This window comes from Onychostoma macrolepis, chromosome 03 (assembly GCF_012432095.1).
Source record: "Onychostoma macrolepis isolate SWU-2019 chromosome 03, ASM1243209v1, whole genome shotgun sequence".
NCBI classification, from domain to species: Eukaryota; Metazoa; Chordata; class Actinopteri; order Cypriniformes; family Cyprinidae; genus Onychostoma; species Onychostoma macrolepis.
Window position 1 is genome coordinate 19,088,328 of NC_081157.1, and position 17,368 is coordinate 19,105,695.

Genomic DNA, 17,368 nt, shown 5'->3' on the forward strand with positions numbered 1-17,368 from the left:
ATTAGTAAATTAACAAATATACAGAAAATGAGCTTTTGTAATTCTTGGATCAGAATTTTGTTCATTATTTCTCCCCAGCACTCAGTCAGGGTGAGATGTCACTTTTTCAAAAAGCTGTTTAGGTATAGCTGCTTTTTTTTTTTTTTACGATAAACAATATCATCAGCTTCCATCTCTCAAAAAGTGTCTAGAAAAGAACACCACCTTTTCACCATTTAATCAATCTCCCAAACATTTGTAACTATTCAACATCTTAAAGGGATAGTTCACCCAAAAATGAAAATTCTGTCATTAATTACTCACCCTCATGTTGTTCCAAATCTGTTAGACCTTCGTTCATCTTAAGAACACAAATTAAGATGTTTTCGATGAAATCCGAGAACTCTGACCCTCCATAGACCGCAACGCAACTGACACAATCAAGGCACAGAAAGATATTAAGGACATCGTTAAAATAGTCCATGTGACCTCAGTGGTTCAACCATAATTTTATGAAGCTACGAGAATACTTTTTGTGAGCAAAGAAAACAAAAATAACAACGCATGTGTCATGGTACTCTTGTTTATGCGCGGCGGAGACTGACACGGAAGAGAAGAAATCATTGAATGAAGTTATTTTTGTTTTCTTTGCACACAATAAGTATTCTCGCAGTTTCATAATATTACGGTTGAACCACTGATGACACATGGACTATTTTAACAATGTCTTTACTGCCTTTTTGGGCCTTGAACGTGTTAGTTGTGTTGCTGTCTATGCAGGGTCATATGCATAGGATTTGTGTTCCGAAGATGAACTTATCGGGTTTGGATTGACATGAGGGTGAGTAATTAATGACAGAATTTTTGGGTGAACTATCCCTTCAAATCTTCATTTGTCAGGTGGCAGTGTACAATTTAAAAACCTGGTTTACTGTGTTTCTACAAGTCCAATATAGTGGAGTACAATGCAGAATAATAAAGCTGTATGCATAACAGAATAAGCTCATTGAATATGCATGTTTATGAATATATGTATGAATGTTTTGTGGATTTCAGTCAGTGTTTTAGTTTGAACTCTTTTTATACGCGTATACTCATTTTATATACACATTTTAAATCCTTTTCTTCTTTGAAAATGGGCCAAACATACAATCAAATGAGAACAAGAATGTCCTTCCCTTTAAATTAAGCAACAGCCTCAAAACAGCGACAGGAAGTAGTAGCTATTTACTATTAGAAAAAGGAGAACTTCAATATGCCCTGCCATAACTACATCAACACCGAAAATGTTTTTGGGGTTTTAACAGTCTTTCTTTACGATTCAGTCACTAAAAAGCAGGAAGTCCGAGTGTGAGATGTGTAAAGAATATAACAGCTTAAATTACCTGGGAAGTATAAACCTGTACTATTAAAGTTATTAGATTCATCTCACTTTAAAATGCAGTCTGTATTTGCTGAAACTGGTTGTATAACAAATATTGGTTGTTTATACTTTTATGATCATCCATCACATTCATTGGCACTGTTTCAGAAATAACAGATCGTAAACTTTACGTTATAAACGTAAAAGCCCTAAAATATACATTCTAAGCTGTCATCTATTGCATATAAGCATGAATGCACATAAAAATGTTTTCATATACCATAAAACATATAAAATTCATGTTAGATATTTCATATAGACCTTAATGGGATAGTTTAACCAAAAATGTAATCATTTACTTTAAACCTGTATGACTGACTTTCTTCTGCTGAACACAATTTCAAAGAATCAATACAAATAGAAAAAAAGTTTTGGATAATCTATCCCTTTAAATAATTCAACGTCTCTGTCAATGCTTAGTTAAAAATATCAATGCATCACTATCATCATCTACAAATGCAATGCATCATGATCATTCACTCTGCTAGTGTGACTCCTGTGTCAGTTGCGTTGCGCTCGTACTCTGTGGTCGACGCTACACTAGTCTATGGGCTCTGGGTCGGCGTCCATGCAGGTCTCCCAGGGGTTTCTGGGCATGTGTGGCATGGAGATGATGAGGAGGCTGATGCCGCTGAGGAAGAGGAGGGTGAAGGCGGCGCAGGCGCATGCGAAGGACCACGAATAGTAGTACTCGATCCATATGGTCTCGTCGCTGTCAATCATGCGTTTGACCGACTGCCTCATGATCTCCACCGAGATGACGATGCACAGACCTGTGAAGGTGAGGAAGGTCACAGAGGTTAAATGGAGAATAAAGATGGTGGTTTTGTGGTTGGTGTCTTGGGTTTCTAGACTATTGATTCACCTGCGTTAAATTACACCGTCCTGCGAGTCCTTGAGTACGTATAAATGCTCACAGCTGCTTTTGACCTGCAGGACACTTGACCAGTTGCTACTGCATGAATGTGGTGTCTTAAAATCACCCTTGTTAAAAAGAAGTGTGCTTAATTGATGAATGTGCACTTGTAGTATACTTCACATCTTGAAAGTATAACTCTAAAAACTGTACTTGCAGATGATACAGATGAAATAAAAGGACACTTAAGTGAACTGAAAGAGAGACACTTTCAAAGTGCACTATAATATCAAATTAAAAGTTTGCAAGTCAATCATATTTTAATCATTTTTGGCGTGCTTATTTTGATGTGTTGACTAACATACTAAAGCACGTGTAAAGTATTGGATTGTAATTGTAATAGTAGTTAAAGTTATATTTGTATGTACTAAATTGCAAATTCATTACAAATATGTAATTATAAGTATATTTAATTGCATGACATGCAAGTTTCAGGAGAAATGTCATTGAGGTATATTTCGTCATAAATGATTGACAGTACACACTTTGATTATATTTATCAATGGCGATATAAGTAATTATGAAATTATATACAAAGATGTACTTAAAGTCCTACTTAAGTGTGTCAAAAAACTATGCTAAATGCATTTATTATAAATTTAAACTAGAACACATTTTCAATTAATTGCAATAATAATGCTATTAACCCATTTAATCCCACATTTTTCCCAGACATGAAAATATCCAAATGATGTGTCATTGGTAACCCTTTGAAATAATCAATAATTATTTTGGGGGGAAAAGTGTGTGAAAAATTGATTTATGCTCGGTCACATTTGTGACTGGTGGGATAAGGTGAGTACTGAAAACACATATTTCTGCAGTCATAAAAAATGTTATATAAATTCAACCATCACCGCATTTCTAAATTGTTACTTTTTTTGTCAAATATAACATCAAATTTTCATATCAATGTTACGAGAATTGCAACATCATTATTGTAAATTCTTTGTAACATTTGAATTTTTAATTTAGTACAATATTTTGTCATTGCAACATTTTATTGTCATTTTCACTAGCAACTGCAATTGGATTTGTATTGTATACCTAAGTTCACTGTTATGCCACCAGTCACTATTGTGACCATCAACATGTTTACTCACTCTATGACCACACTCAACAAAACTAAATATTTGTGAATGCATATATTAATACTAGACAGATAAAGATAATGTGTACCAAAAATCTTTGTCATATCTTTATGTTAACATACTTTACTAGCCTTTCGTTTTGGAGCTTTGATACAGTCATCATCTTCTCAAGGTGCAAATAGGAAATAAACTGCTAGTCAAGTGACAATTTGCACTAATCATGTGAAACTGCACATATTTAATTGAGACCCTTTATTTTTTCCAAATTTGCAGGAAGTGAATAAAACATCAGTCAGTAAGGTTTTTAGAGCTTTATAAATGAAAACCTTTGGTTGCACTTTATTTTACAGTACATTATACTTACAATGTACTTACAGTGTACTTACCCAAGAAAGTAGTGGTAATATAAGGTAACTACATGGGGTAGGTTTAGGTTTAGGGGTAGGTTCAGTAGGTTAGTACCTAGTTATTGTAATTACTACAATAAGTACATAGTATGTACACGAGGAACAGGACTGTAAAATAAAGTGCTACCAAACCTTTTTTACGGTCACTATTGTGACCCGTGGGATTAAATATTAAGTGTCAGAAAACATCAAATAATAAGTACTCCATAAATGCTAAAATTATGCAAAAGTGTACTACTTTTACACAAGGGTATCAACAACAACAACAAAATCTAATATGTGACCCTGGACGACAAAACCAGTCTTAAGTGTAAATTTTTCGAAATTGAGATTTATACATCATCTGAAAGCTGAATAAATAAGCTTTCCATTGATGTAGGGTTTGTTAGGATCGGACAACTATTTGAAAATCTGGAATCTGAGGGTGCAAAAAAATCTAAATATTGAGAAAATCGCCTTTAAAGTTGTCCAGATGAAGTTCTTAGCAACGCATATTACTAATCAAAAATGAAGTTTTGATACATTTACGGTAAGAAATTTACAAAATATCTGATCTTTACTTAATATCCTAATGATTTTTGGCATAAAAAAAAATCTATAATTTTGACACATACAATGTATTTTTGGCTATTGCTACAAATATACCCCAGCAACTTAAGACTGGTTTTGTGGTCCAGGGTCACATATAAATGCTAATAACATGTTTTCTTAGATATATAATATGGTAGTAGGCTCCATACTACAGTATTGTTTGAACTATGAATATTCAGTGTACATGAGAGAAGCATGGTACTAGTTAAATTACGCAAAATGCTTAATAAAAAAATTACGAAGATATATTCAGTTTAACATAGTTCTTACCTGCAAAAGCAAAGAACATGCCAGCTGGTCTCAGCAGGTAGTCTCTGCCCTTCCCAAAAGCCCCCAGGAGACAGAGACTGCCCAGGGTCATGAAGGCCAAACTGAAGATGGCAATGGCAGCAGCTGAGATGTTGTACTCTGACAGAAGGAAATCACACAGAGAGTCTGAGAACAGATCAAAGCAAGACCTGGGGCCTCATTTATAAAATGTTGCACAGAAACCATCCTAAATTTGATCTTACGATCATCTCTCGAATACATGACGAATACACGATTTATAGAATGAACGTACAAACAGAAACCACACGTACGCGTCTCTTTCAGATGTGAAATCTATGAATCGCAAATGATCTTGAACTTGCATGCAACTGAATATTTTCAGCTCTCTGCCTTGTAAACGACTCCTAAGTAACAGCGAGCTGCGAGAACAGCTTACATTTTCAAAAACCTGCAGTGCTCAGACAAGAAAAAGTGCGTACGTCTGCTCAGACCCTGACGTGACGCTAAGCACTTTTCCACGTCAAAGACAGTTTTTACAAATATGAGCGCTGGCGTGGATTTAAGCGTACGCACACTCTATGATCAAATCTGAGCATACGCACGCTTTATAAATGAGGTCCCAGGTCTTCCTGTCTTATGAGATCTTGTGGCAACATTATTATTAAATTGTTCTTTTAAAACATGTCTTCAATTATGCATACAGCTGTCACAGAGAATCCTACTTATATTACCGCATCTAAACCTAATTCAGTATTTAATATAATCATACACAGTATGTAGGAAATTTGTGCTATGTTCTGTGCTTTGCAGGCTAATCTGCTAGCATGCTAAAGGAAACAAAAATGTGATGTGTGAGAGATAGTTAAAATTATCAATAGTTTATTTCTTTCAAGGTAAATAAGGTTGGATTCCTAATGAGGCTCTACTGAGAATCCAAGCTAACTATAACTGTATGTTTTTGATAGGTTTATGTTTATTTGTCCAGTTTCATTCGTTGTTGTCGTTGTTTTATTGCAGCTGCTGCTTCACCAAAAGAGCTTGCATTCACCAAACAACTCTGCAGGCACCTTGTATTCACAAGCAGATCATTCAAGGATGACTTCATCTACTCTGCTAATTCAGATGATCTGGCTAATCAGTCTGACCTCTAGACTAATGTTGCGTTTAACGTGTCATTAATTAGTAATACAGACAGATCAATAGCGTGAATGAGTATTGACATTTTAGGATGCGGCTCAGGAAATGCGTGGCGATGAAGCATTTGTGCTTTGCTTCACGTCTCACTGCATTTAGCACTTTATCAAACTCAGATAAGGCTTTATTCCACTTTAACTCAATGACCGAGCTAGAGCGTGAAATAGCCAAGATGCACTCTGCTCAAGTAGGCAGAAAATTTAATGCCAATGGCCATATTTGGTTGCCAGATTGCAGATTGCCTGAGATCGGTGGACATTATGTCTAACTGAGAGCGAAAAAAGTTTCAGTCTTAAGAAGACCAAGGTATTTATATAGCATAACTTTTAAAAATAATAACAGATATGTTGTTTCATCTTGCATGTGCAAAACTCATATTGCCACGACATAGTGTGTTGTTATGTATTACTAAGTTGTTCAGTGGGTCACTCCTCTGTTGCAAGTTAACAGGATTGGTTTAGCATTTATCGGGCAAAAATTCAAAGTAAAATTGCAGAATCATTGGTGTCTGTTGTGTAAACAGTGCTGGATGGGCAATGCTGGGTACACTGTAAAAAAAAAAAAAAAGTTGAGTGAACTTTAAAAAATTATTTTTACCAGCTTCAGCAGATTTTTGAGTTTGCTCAACTTATTTTTGTGGGAGATTCTCAAATTTTTGTTGTATAAACAAGTTGAGAAAACTCAAAAATCTGCTGAAACTGGTTGCCTTAAAATTTTTAAATTGGCTCAACTTTTTTTTTTTTTTTTACAGTGTAGTAATTGATTACATGTAATCTGGATTACGTAACCAGATACCAAAAAATAGGTATTTGTAATTAGATTATATTACATTTTAAAATACTTGTAATCTGACTACAGTTACTTAGAGTTAGTTAGAGTTTTGGTTAATGGTCACATGACATGCAGGTAAACAGATGGAATGTTTTTAGAAAATGTATTATTTTGATTTTCAAATTAAAAATAAATAATTTTAAAATAACATATTTTATGATTTTCTTAATTATTAGCTTTTCATTAAATTCACAAACCTCACTTTGGGAAACCTTGATGTAATGCACTTCATGTTGCTAATTACAATGAATGGAATATAATTTCTTTCTCTTTGCATTTTTAAAACAATACGGTGCAAGATTATCAAACAATTTAGTTAAGTTAAACAAGTTAGGTCAAAAGTAATCTAAAAGTAATCAAAAAGTAGTCCTATTATATTACCAAAAATGTGTAATGTAATGGATTACGCTACTAACTACAATTTTTGTCATGTAATTTGGGATCAGTAACGGACTACAATTTGCAAGCAGTCCATCCAGCACTGAGAATGGGTTACACAGCAAATTTAATTTGATTTCCTCCATGTCTGCTTGGTTTTAAGTGGAAACCTTTGCACTATCCACACATGAATTCAAAGGGGGAAAACCTTACCTTTCTGCGTCTTTACTTCAAAAACTTCAGCCTCTTCCCCTGATGTGAAGTGTTTGAAGTAGGAGCAGTTCTTGACTGCAAAACAAGATGAAAACATTGATTGTAGCTGAGGGTTGCAGGTGCTGCCGTAGCCTGTCATTAAGATGCAGCCAAACTACCAATGAGCCCGCTTGACATTTTCTCCAGAGACCATAGCCGGGTGCTCGAAAACAAGCCAGGCATTCGTGTGTGTCCATCGAATGGATCATGTATTCTGAATTATGTGCGGAGAGCATGTGATTACGTTGCGCAAGCTTTCTTGCTGGTAGGATCCTGTAAATGTGCACAATTTCTATGTGCTTTTTGGACAGGAAGGCAAATTAGCTGATGAAATGTAATATATAATGTTTCCTACCATTATTTAGCCTTAACAAAGCAACACTTTGTATTGCACATGCCTACTATCCCCCCCACCCCCACCCTCCCTTGGGCTGATTAACAGAAATGAGCTTCTCGCCCATGTGTTCATCAGGTTACAGGTCCACAAAATCGCGAAATGAGTCCTCGCTCTTGTATCTCCCTGGGCAATGGGAAAAGTCACGTTATATAAGAGTTCATACGGTAGGAACCTCTTCTTTAGATTAAACTCATAAAGCAACCTCAGCGTCCCCTGTGCAGGGAGAAAGACTGACAGAGGAGCTATTTGTTACACTGGACCAAGAATCTCCAGCACAAGCGGGGGGTTGGGGGAGGCCTATGTATAGGTTACCTAGCAACAGGCTGGTCTTAGCTTTATTAGTAAAGGCAGACTGACAGCAGCGAGGGGTTGGGATGCATCGCGCCATGTTGCTTTAGACCATGATTTACTCAGCTTATTTGACTATTCCCATCACAGGCCCTTAGCGCAAGCTATTGTGGATGAGTTCATCTCACGATTGCATGAGAGCTTTTGGCCATAATGTTTGGTGCCATGTGTGGGCTAATACACGTGTTGGGTCGTGGTCAGTTGTCTAGCCCTGCATTAGCATTTCAATACCCTCAACCCACGATGTGAGACTTGATTTAATTGTGTTTCGAGCCCTTTGCAGCAATAGAGAGTTGTCGAGTGTGTATTGTGGAGATTTATTGACATCCCTCCATGTTTTCCTAGTCTTTTCATGTCCTCTTTACCTGCCTTGCTTCGGTAGGCCTGTCAGCGTCCTTCATCCATCAGACAGAGACATACAAGGACAGAGCGATCACGAATCAGTCCCAGATAAAAGGGCTGCTCTTGACAAATCTGTCAGTTTTTCCCTTGGCATGTATAGAATGCGAGACCTGTGCCATGCGCCTTGCTCTGCATGTAGTCAGATCTGTTTTTCAGCATGATTGTACCTAAAGCTCAAAAAGAACAGTGTGAGTCTTTTCAGTTCAGCGGCACCGCCGCGCAAAATGAGGAGCCGAAAATAGCGATTTGGGGCGTATCATTGACCTCACAGTTTTGTTAATGGAAGCACTTATTTCAGGGAGGAGGTCGATTGCTGGGTTGCAGTGGCTGTCATATTAGTTTTTTACATCTTGATTAAAGCTCCCTCCCTTTCGTGGCCCAAGCAAACAGACCACTGGGCCTGGCAGGTTTTCGAGTGCCGTGAGGCAGCTGTGCTGTTTTAATTTCGGTAAATATGGAGCAGTGGCTCAAGAAGACAGAGGTGTCCTCTTTTGTCCACTTGTAGAGTGACCGTTAGATTCTGGGTCAATGTGAGTGGAGGAGGACACATTTAAAGCAGCTAACCCGCCAAGGGTGCTCATATCTGGGTCACACAAGGGAAGTGGCTTCCTCCGGGGCCTCTGTGCCTTTGCAGAAGTTTGGCTGACAAACTGAGATAAAGCCTCTGCAACACAAAGGTACTAAAGGAATAGTTCATCCAAAAATAACAACTCTGTGTCATTAGCCTCATCTTTATCCACGTTGTTCAAAACAAATTACTTTCTTTCTATGGTGGAGCACAAAAAGATTCACAATGGATCTTCACGCAACTCTTTTTTTACACAATGAACACAATGCAGTGAATAGGGACCATCAAGTTCCACAAATGACAAAAGCACACCTTTGAAGTACTGTAAGGGGCCGTTCACACAGAACGCGTCTTTCGCAGCGCTCAGGAATGGTTTTGAAAAAACGCAGCGCTGAATGCCTCTTCCATCATGTTTCCATCAAATAAAACAGTTGCCGTACAAACTTGCTACTGTAAACAAGCTTGCAACGCTTGCCCTGCCCCTGGGGTCTTCTGATTGGTCCACAAGACTAGAATTGAAGAGTGGTGCTTTGTGTAAAAACTTGACATGACATCTTAAGGGAACATCAGATGTTTGTGTATAAATGTGTCTTAGCAGTGTGTGGACACAACCACCCTACAATGATAAAAATCCATTCACTCCTTTTTTTATCCCCCCAAAACCTAAACAGTCTTAATTATCAAGCCGCATACTGCTCAAACCCCACCCACGACCGCTGACAGACTGTCCTGTATTAGCATATTTCCGCCCTCAGCCAGCATGCTGTCTGCCATTTTCTCCACGCTCAAGCAACTGTAGCGACAACAATGTCTCATAAGCAATGCAGGTGTTTTGTAGTTGGATATAAAAGTGGACATAAGAATCTTTGTTTTTCCCGACATCAGAGCCACTGAGGGCGCAGTGGATTAGTTTTGTTTTTTTTGATGGTAAAGCACCACCGAATACAGAAAAAACGCAAGAGAGGGGTGGGGTGAGCAGTAGCTCATTATCACTTAAAGCAACATACACCAAAAACACAGCTGTTTTTGACAAGGTAAAAAGGGTGTTGTCTTACACGACTATTGAGAAATTTTAACCAAAGTATGTTGCAGACATTTCACGAAGACCCTAATAAATCATACCAACCTGTGGAAAATGGGCATCCGATGTCCCCTTAAAAAACACAGCACTCATAAGCGAGAAGCTGCAAAGGACGCGAGTACATGGTCATATGCATCCATCTAGCGTGTTTACATTGAAAAACAATGTAAAAGTAGCGCATTGGAATGGAAAAACACGTTCAGTGTGAATTGCCCCTAACGGTAGTCCATATGACTAGTAAGTCTTTTGAAGCCATATGATAACTTTCTGTGATGAACAAACTGAAGTTTAAGTCATTCACTGAAAATCTTGGTACAGAGCTTTAGGTAACAATAACAAGAGACAATACCATCTGCTATCCTGCCATGACACATCTTGATGCATCTAACATTCTTCAAAATATCTTCTTTTCTCTTCCATAGAAGAAAGAAAGTCATACAGGTTTTGAACAGCAGGGGTCGGTGAGTAAACGATGACAGAATTTTCATTTTTGGCGTGAACTACCCCTTTAACTATTGCTTTAAACAATTATATCCTACAATACTGTATCAGAGTCCACTGAGTGGTTCCATTTTCAAGTTGTTTCAAGCCACTTAAAATGGCTGTTTTAACATAATTAACTCCACTGGGAAGATCGAGAGACATTTTAACAGACCTGAGTGTTGAATAAGTGTGAAATGCTAGATTCCCTCGAAGAACTTGATGAGTCTCGCCAATACTCATAGCTCTTCTTTTCCCTCTGTGAGAAGCAGGTCTGGGAGTGAAGCCAAGAATCATTGAGCAAGCAGGAATATAACTGCTTAAATGCTAATGTTTTGGCTTATGGCTTCTTCTGTGCAATTCAAGAGGCTATCCAAATCTAACCACTCCCCAGGCAGTTAAGTTTGCAGTACTAGTGTGAACTGGGCCACACCTTGTCTCACAGGACGTCGCTTTGAACTGTTGTGCTCTGCAAGGTGTCCGTGGAGCCTCAGGGTTAGGTGCTTTCCGACCCTTGCCAGCACAAATTCTCCCACCGGGGCGGGAATATCAGCAGGTGTCTGCCAAGACTGCAATCCTCCACCTGATTGAACTGCTTATCTCCTAATGGTCTAAAGTGAGAGCTGCGGGGTTGAGTTGGAGAAAACTCATGCTGCACATCGGTAAACAGTGCTGGTACTGTGCACTGTCATAAAGGAAATGTTTGACAAAGCACAGATTTTGTTCATTCTTACTGATGTTGACATTGACTAATGATCTGACCTCTGAAATTATATCTTAGATCTGAGGGAATAATGGCTAGTCTGCGTTATTGATTATCTGAATTTTGACTATCGGCATGAAGGCTAGTACACACTTAAGCTTATTCCAGTCAAGAACCACTCACTTTTGGCCCATCACTGTTTTTACATGATGCTTAAGGGTGGCTTAATTTCAAATATCCCTGAGAGCCATGTTGAAAAAAACAGCACATGCTGGTTAGGTATGTTTTGAAGTATGGTAGCCGGTTTGAGCTGGTTTAACCTGGTCATGTGCTGGTCCTAAGCTGGTCCTAAGCAACTAGTTTATGCAATGCACATGTGTTTAAGGATAACTCTTAACTCTTAAAACTCTTAACTTTTTAAAGACCATAGCTCAAAGCAACTAGTTAAGCAAGCAAACCCTTGACTCCTTCTCTTCAGAAGTTCTCATTGTAGCAGCCTTGTTTCCTGGAGGATTGGGAAAAACCTGTGCACAATTTTGGAAAATTTTGATTTCCGGAATTTGGATAAAGCCAATCAGATTTGACCTTGCTGCTTTGGGAAAGCTCTTGCCATTTTGTGTGAATATGCCTCAGATGAATGGTCTTCAGTACATAAATGGTCCAATAGCATCTCAGGCTGAGACTACATACTGAGGCTGAGGTTGATGAGATTTTGCGCACAGTTGTCAACAAGTCTAAGATAAGTAACTAAGTAATGGGGAATTGGAACTGTAGACTGTTGTCATTTTGCCTTCAACATCCATAGTTGATGTTAAATCTTGGGGCTTTGCCTAAGGAGGAGATCCTACCCAGACATTCACAGGAACACATGGAGGGACGGATCGCTCTGTTTATCCCCACAGTTCTTTCTGATGTGTGACAAGAGGATGCAGGTCTTGCTGTGCCCTGGATTACACAGGTGGCAGCCTGGATCCAATTACTTTTTTTACTCTAGTTGTTTTTGTGTGGTTTCTGAGCCCTCCATTCCATTTATCCACTTAATACTATGATATTTTTGTGTGACATTTGATCTATAACCTGCCATCTGCCTTAAATGTTGACATAAGTATATCTGCAGAATGCAGTTGATGGTTAATTGTCAGGAACAGAAGGTATCAAGGCAGATATTTAGTGCTCTGTCAGTGAATGCATACAGTCTTTACTGTCATACAAGTGAATTGCATTTACTTTTTCATACTCTTTTCTTCTTCTTCTCAATCTGTTTGACCTCATGAGCTTGGGTTTAGGAAAGAAATGAGGCTGATCCGTCCCTAGAGCAGCGTAAAGAACAGTCGAGTTATTTCCTGTGTCCCACAGGTAGATTCAGCTCATCTGCCTTCCCATTAATTCAAATCCACAGATCTGCTCATAAATCATCTTAACCAGTCTGTTACAGCCTTAAACAACCCAATGACATCAGAAACTGCAAATCAACACCCGTTCAATTCATTAGCACTCTGGTCAGTGACCTCACGAAGCAATTTAAAAACAACGCTATTAAAATAAACCCTTAATGCAGTTTGAGGAACAGACTACCACCTAAATTGTGAATTAATGTTGAAAGAAGAAACTCCAGTGCACTTAAAGAAGAACATTTTTCACCTTGAAATTTCTTGCACTGTGTATGATAGTATGCCTGACTTGACTTCTTCTGCCCCCCAATTTCCAGTTACAAAACTTAAGATGAATGAGGTGCTCTTCCAATAACTTCACACAGAAGACAGATCCATGCCTCTGGGCTATATCGGACGACACGCTACAACGCTACGTAGCGACACGCTACGACGACACATGTGCTAATGACGGTCATGAGAAATAAGTTGGATGTGAACTTCCTTACCTCCTGGCAGGCTGATAGGGCCACAGCCTTTACCCTGAGGGTCTTCCTCAACGATAAAGATACTCTTTTTACACAGCCTCCAGAGTCCGAAGTGGGCTGCTTCGCAGGTGGTGTTGAGCCGCTCCACCCTGGGACTCAGCACCGCCCAGTGGTCCGTCACCACCGCTGCCAACATGGACGAGATGCCCACCAGGATAACCAGGAAGGTGATCTTCACCTTGGTCTTCTTGTCCTCCAGCATGGTGGCCTCCGAAGATAAGTTCGAATGTGTCTCTGCCCTTGAATTGACGCCTTGGTTTAGTCTACTTCTCAGGCACTAAGGGAAATGTAAAAGTCACACGGCAAGCCGCTATCTCTTCACTCCAGCTCGCTGTCCACAAATCTCTGCTTCTGCTTGGAAAAAGAGGCCAGATAATAGTGCCCTAGTTTTCTCTCTCTCTCTCCCTCCCAGTAAGACAGTCGTTTGGTATGGTGGGCTGTGCCTTTAGACCTGCCTTCATGATGTAGGCTGGAAAAGTTTATTAACTAATATTGTCAAATCTGCAGCTCGCGTAGAGGAAATACAGAAATTAACAACACAGTTTTAACAAGCCAGAGGGCTCATGTCTGAGTCTGTGTACTGGCTAATGTCTTAGACCATTAGGTCATGTGATCGCTTCCATAATAATGAATAAACAGCCAGATGATGCCATGTTTCTTTTTGAATGTCCCTATCTGTCAGAAATAAAATCATTTAATATTATCCTATTTGAGATTTGGTGATAGACTGGTCATCTGTCCAGGGTGTTTCTATGCTTTCGGCCTGAGACACTGGAATACACTCCAGCAACCCTGTTTCGAGATTTTAATGGATGGATGGAATTATTTTGTTTTTTCCATTAAATTTTATTCAGGATGTAAATAATTTAACTAACACATCAATGTCAACTTGTGATGTGGCTTGGCTTGCCAATAAATCATCTTTGTTTCGAGCAGTACTAACAATATTTGTAAAAATGTTCTAAAACAACCCATCCAAAGTCAGTTTGTGTAGCAATGGATTTCAGTTGAAAATAAAATTGGGTTTTATTGTCATCTAACTGTTGCTGAAGAGTAGCCTCAGGCTCACAGTTGATTGATCTACGAACATCTGAGATGACGTGCAGATTCAACGCTCGCAGTGTAGAGACAGACTCAAATTGTTACGGTGCTTTGCCTTGTGACGAGTCACTGGGCAAGACTTTTACAATTTTACATGTACTGAATTTCATTTTCATCTTGCATGATTTGATGTTGCATTCATTATTCTTGTGCCTTGCTTTTCCAAAGCAGTTTAATTATTTCCTGTGCTTCTGTTGCTTGCTGGATCCGAGAGGCTCATGGGAAATTTCCTTTTATTGGTAGATGATCTACTTTCCACCGTCAGTGAGTGTGAGAGGCTGTATCTATACCTGGGTATCAAAATGGATTTGAGTTTCAGGAGGAGATTAAGACTCCAGTCTCTCATTGTTAGCTTTTATTTAAAAAAATAAGTTTTTCAATGTTACTAAGTTTGCTCTTTAATATAAAGAGTTATTAGTAGCACTTCCAATGGCAAGCATCAATATAACTATTGCTAATACTTAGGGTTAGTGATATGAACAAGCTAAATTTGGTAACTCTTCCAATTTATATCAATTTATGTTGAAGTAGGGACTATCTTGAGAATATCATAGAGGCCGAGGGTGGGCTGTTTCTGTAAGAAATAACATAGCAACCATCCAACCAATCAACCAATCAGCTTAGCAACCACCTCTTCAAACAAAATTAACCACGGTTTTACTACAGATAAAACCAAAAATCTATGGCCTTCATAGTAAATCTGTGGTTATACAAATTGTAATCAACCCTCCAAAAAAAAACAAAAAAAAAAAAACATGGTTGCTACAATTTTACTCTAATAAAATTTTGCACAGTTTTGAGCTTTGCACAGTCAAGTCAACTTACATTTTGTTCAGAAAAAGTGTTGTTTACAAATCGTAAATGTGTCAAGTGAGTTAAATGGTTTTAATAATATACAATATATTTACAATATACTTAGCAGTCATTTGAAATGTTAACGGTGAAGTATAAAGATGACCAGGGTCTTTTATTTCAGGGTCAGTAGTTACATTAATATAAACAATGTTGCTACTGTATACTAATTCGTTTCAAATGAGGTTTTAAATCAGAATAGTCAACAGAAAGCCAATTCTTCTATGATTCTTCTATCAATTAATAAAAAAACAATTAAATAAGAACTTTAGGTAGACAGACAGAGATAAAACTAATATAAAAAATGTATAAAATAGTTATAAAACAACGCAGATGCATGTTCACTCTCTTGATGCCAAACACACACACACAATGTTGGGTTTCCATGTTTTATGGAGACAATCCATAGCCGTAATGGTTTTTATATTGTACAAACTGTATTTATCTCTTTGCCCTAACGCTACCCCTCACAAGAAACCTGCTATTTTAGATCTTCAAAAATCTAACCAAAAAACGTCATTACTATACCTGTGGGAACATTCCAGGTACCAGGTACACATTTATAGAGCTGGGGTACTCAAATTGAATGAACATGGACTCGGGTGGACTTGGACATTTTGTATGCAGACATTTTTCAGAGTACAGATGAAAAAAACCCATTAATAAACACTGACTCAACCTGACTCCAACACTACCAATTTCTATCTAGGATTATACGTGATGGTACTCGATATCAAAAGATTAAAATGAAAGATTAATTGTACTGTGGTAGTACTATGGTACTATGGTTGCAGATCATTATTGCCATAGATGTCAGTGTAAGATAAACATACTAGAACGTTCCCCATGATATAGTGTCTTGGCACAGCTGCCCATTTATTGAATCACTTTCTTTGCCACTCACTGTCGAAGAAAGAGCGGAGAACGTAAACAGCTGTAGTGTCCCTCGCACTTGAGTTAACCTTACATGTTAATAATGTAGCATAACATAAACCGACGTCTAAGCGTCTGAGCTTTTTATAAAATGCTGTGGCCCACTTATCAAGACTCTGGCCCATTTTCTTTGGTGACAAGTCTTTCGCCGTTTCCGTTTTTACACAAAACACGTGTGAAAAATGGCACACGGCAAAATTGGACTGAAAAGAGCAGTCATCCTGAAGTAAGGCGTTACTTTTCAGGAACTACACCCTGGGCCTGATGTATGTTGTGTAAATAATGGTGGACACATTCATTAAGATTGAGAGCTCTCTTGAATTTATTTTTCATCCGCAGGCTCTGCATGGTAGCTAGGATACGACAGGGATTTAGATGCTGGGCAGAGGTTGAACGCCGCTGTGTTTCCAAACATGCCACTCATGCTTCAGTCTCTCAGGAATTTTTAAATGAGACGTACCACTTAATTCATAACAACACTGAGCATTTACATTCACAATAGGCAGCTATTTTTATCCCAGCTTATTCAGTATTATTGTTCTGATGAGGGATGGAGTTTAATCCCTTTATTGTTGTTTTCCATGTAAAGGTCATGATTGCATGACTGTATTCTGGCCTTGAATAGATAATTTACAGCTATTCTCAAAATAACTCAAAGCTCGTATCATTAAGTATACAATTCTGATCATTTATAAACAGACTCATATTTTCTCTGACGTTTTTACCATATTGATGACGTTTTTTATCTTTTCATTCACCTCCAAGTACGATGTCTAAAATATACTGTCTAAAACCACTACATTTATGTCAGTTGTTTCCCAGTTAAAGTGTTAAACTGTGAAAATGGGTTATGTACTCATTCTAATTAGAAAGTCATTTCTGTCCTACCTGTGAGCGACAAATGGAAAAGGCTGTTAAAAATGGGTTGCTAAATGATGTGTTTGTGCTTTGCTTTAGTGCTATCTGCAGGTGACGTTTAAAAATGGAGAAGCAGGTGTTTTTGACAAGTGACACTGTGATTTGATTCTTTTTCGGTCAAACCTTTTCACAAACTGCATGTAATCAAATGAGGCATTTGTTTAGAAGTAAAACTGAGATTTGAATTATGTAAATAGAATTAAAATAAAAGCAACCCTTACTGTCTTAATACATATTCCTAGTCTTTCTGGTGAAAGTCTCATCACTGCATATTCTAAAAATAAAAAATCTTGTTCTTCCTCCAAAACAACTTATTTTCTTTGGATACCACTTTG

General features: G+C 38.1%; 1 protein-coding gene across 1 annotated transcript; it reads right to left on the minus strand.

Annotated features, from left to right (window-relative positions):
* Positions 1 to 704: 704 nt before the first annotated feature.
* On the minus strand, positions 705 to 13,621 carry cacng1b (calcium channel, voltage-dependent, gamma subunit 1b). The gene is made up of 4 exons (XM_058771483.1): positions 13,191 to 13,621; positions 7,294 to 7,368; positions 4,678 to 4,815; positions 705 to 2,175 (listed from the first exon to the last, which is right to left on the minus strand). Exons 1-4 carry the CDS (start codon positions 13,429 to 13,431, stop codon positions 1,943 to 1,945), a joined length of 687 nt encoding a protein of 228 aa, XP_058627466.1. The 5' UTR covers positions 13,432 to 13,621; the 3' UTR covers positions 705 to 1,942.
* Positions 13,622 to 17,368: the final 3,747 nt, after the last annotated feature.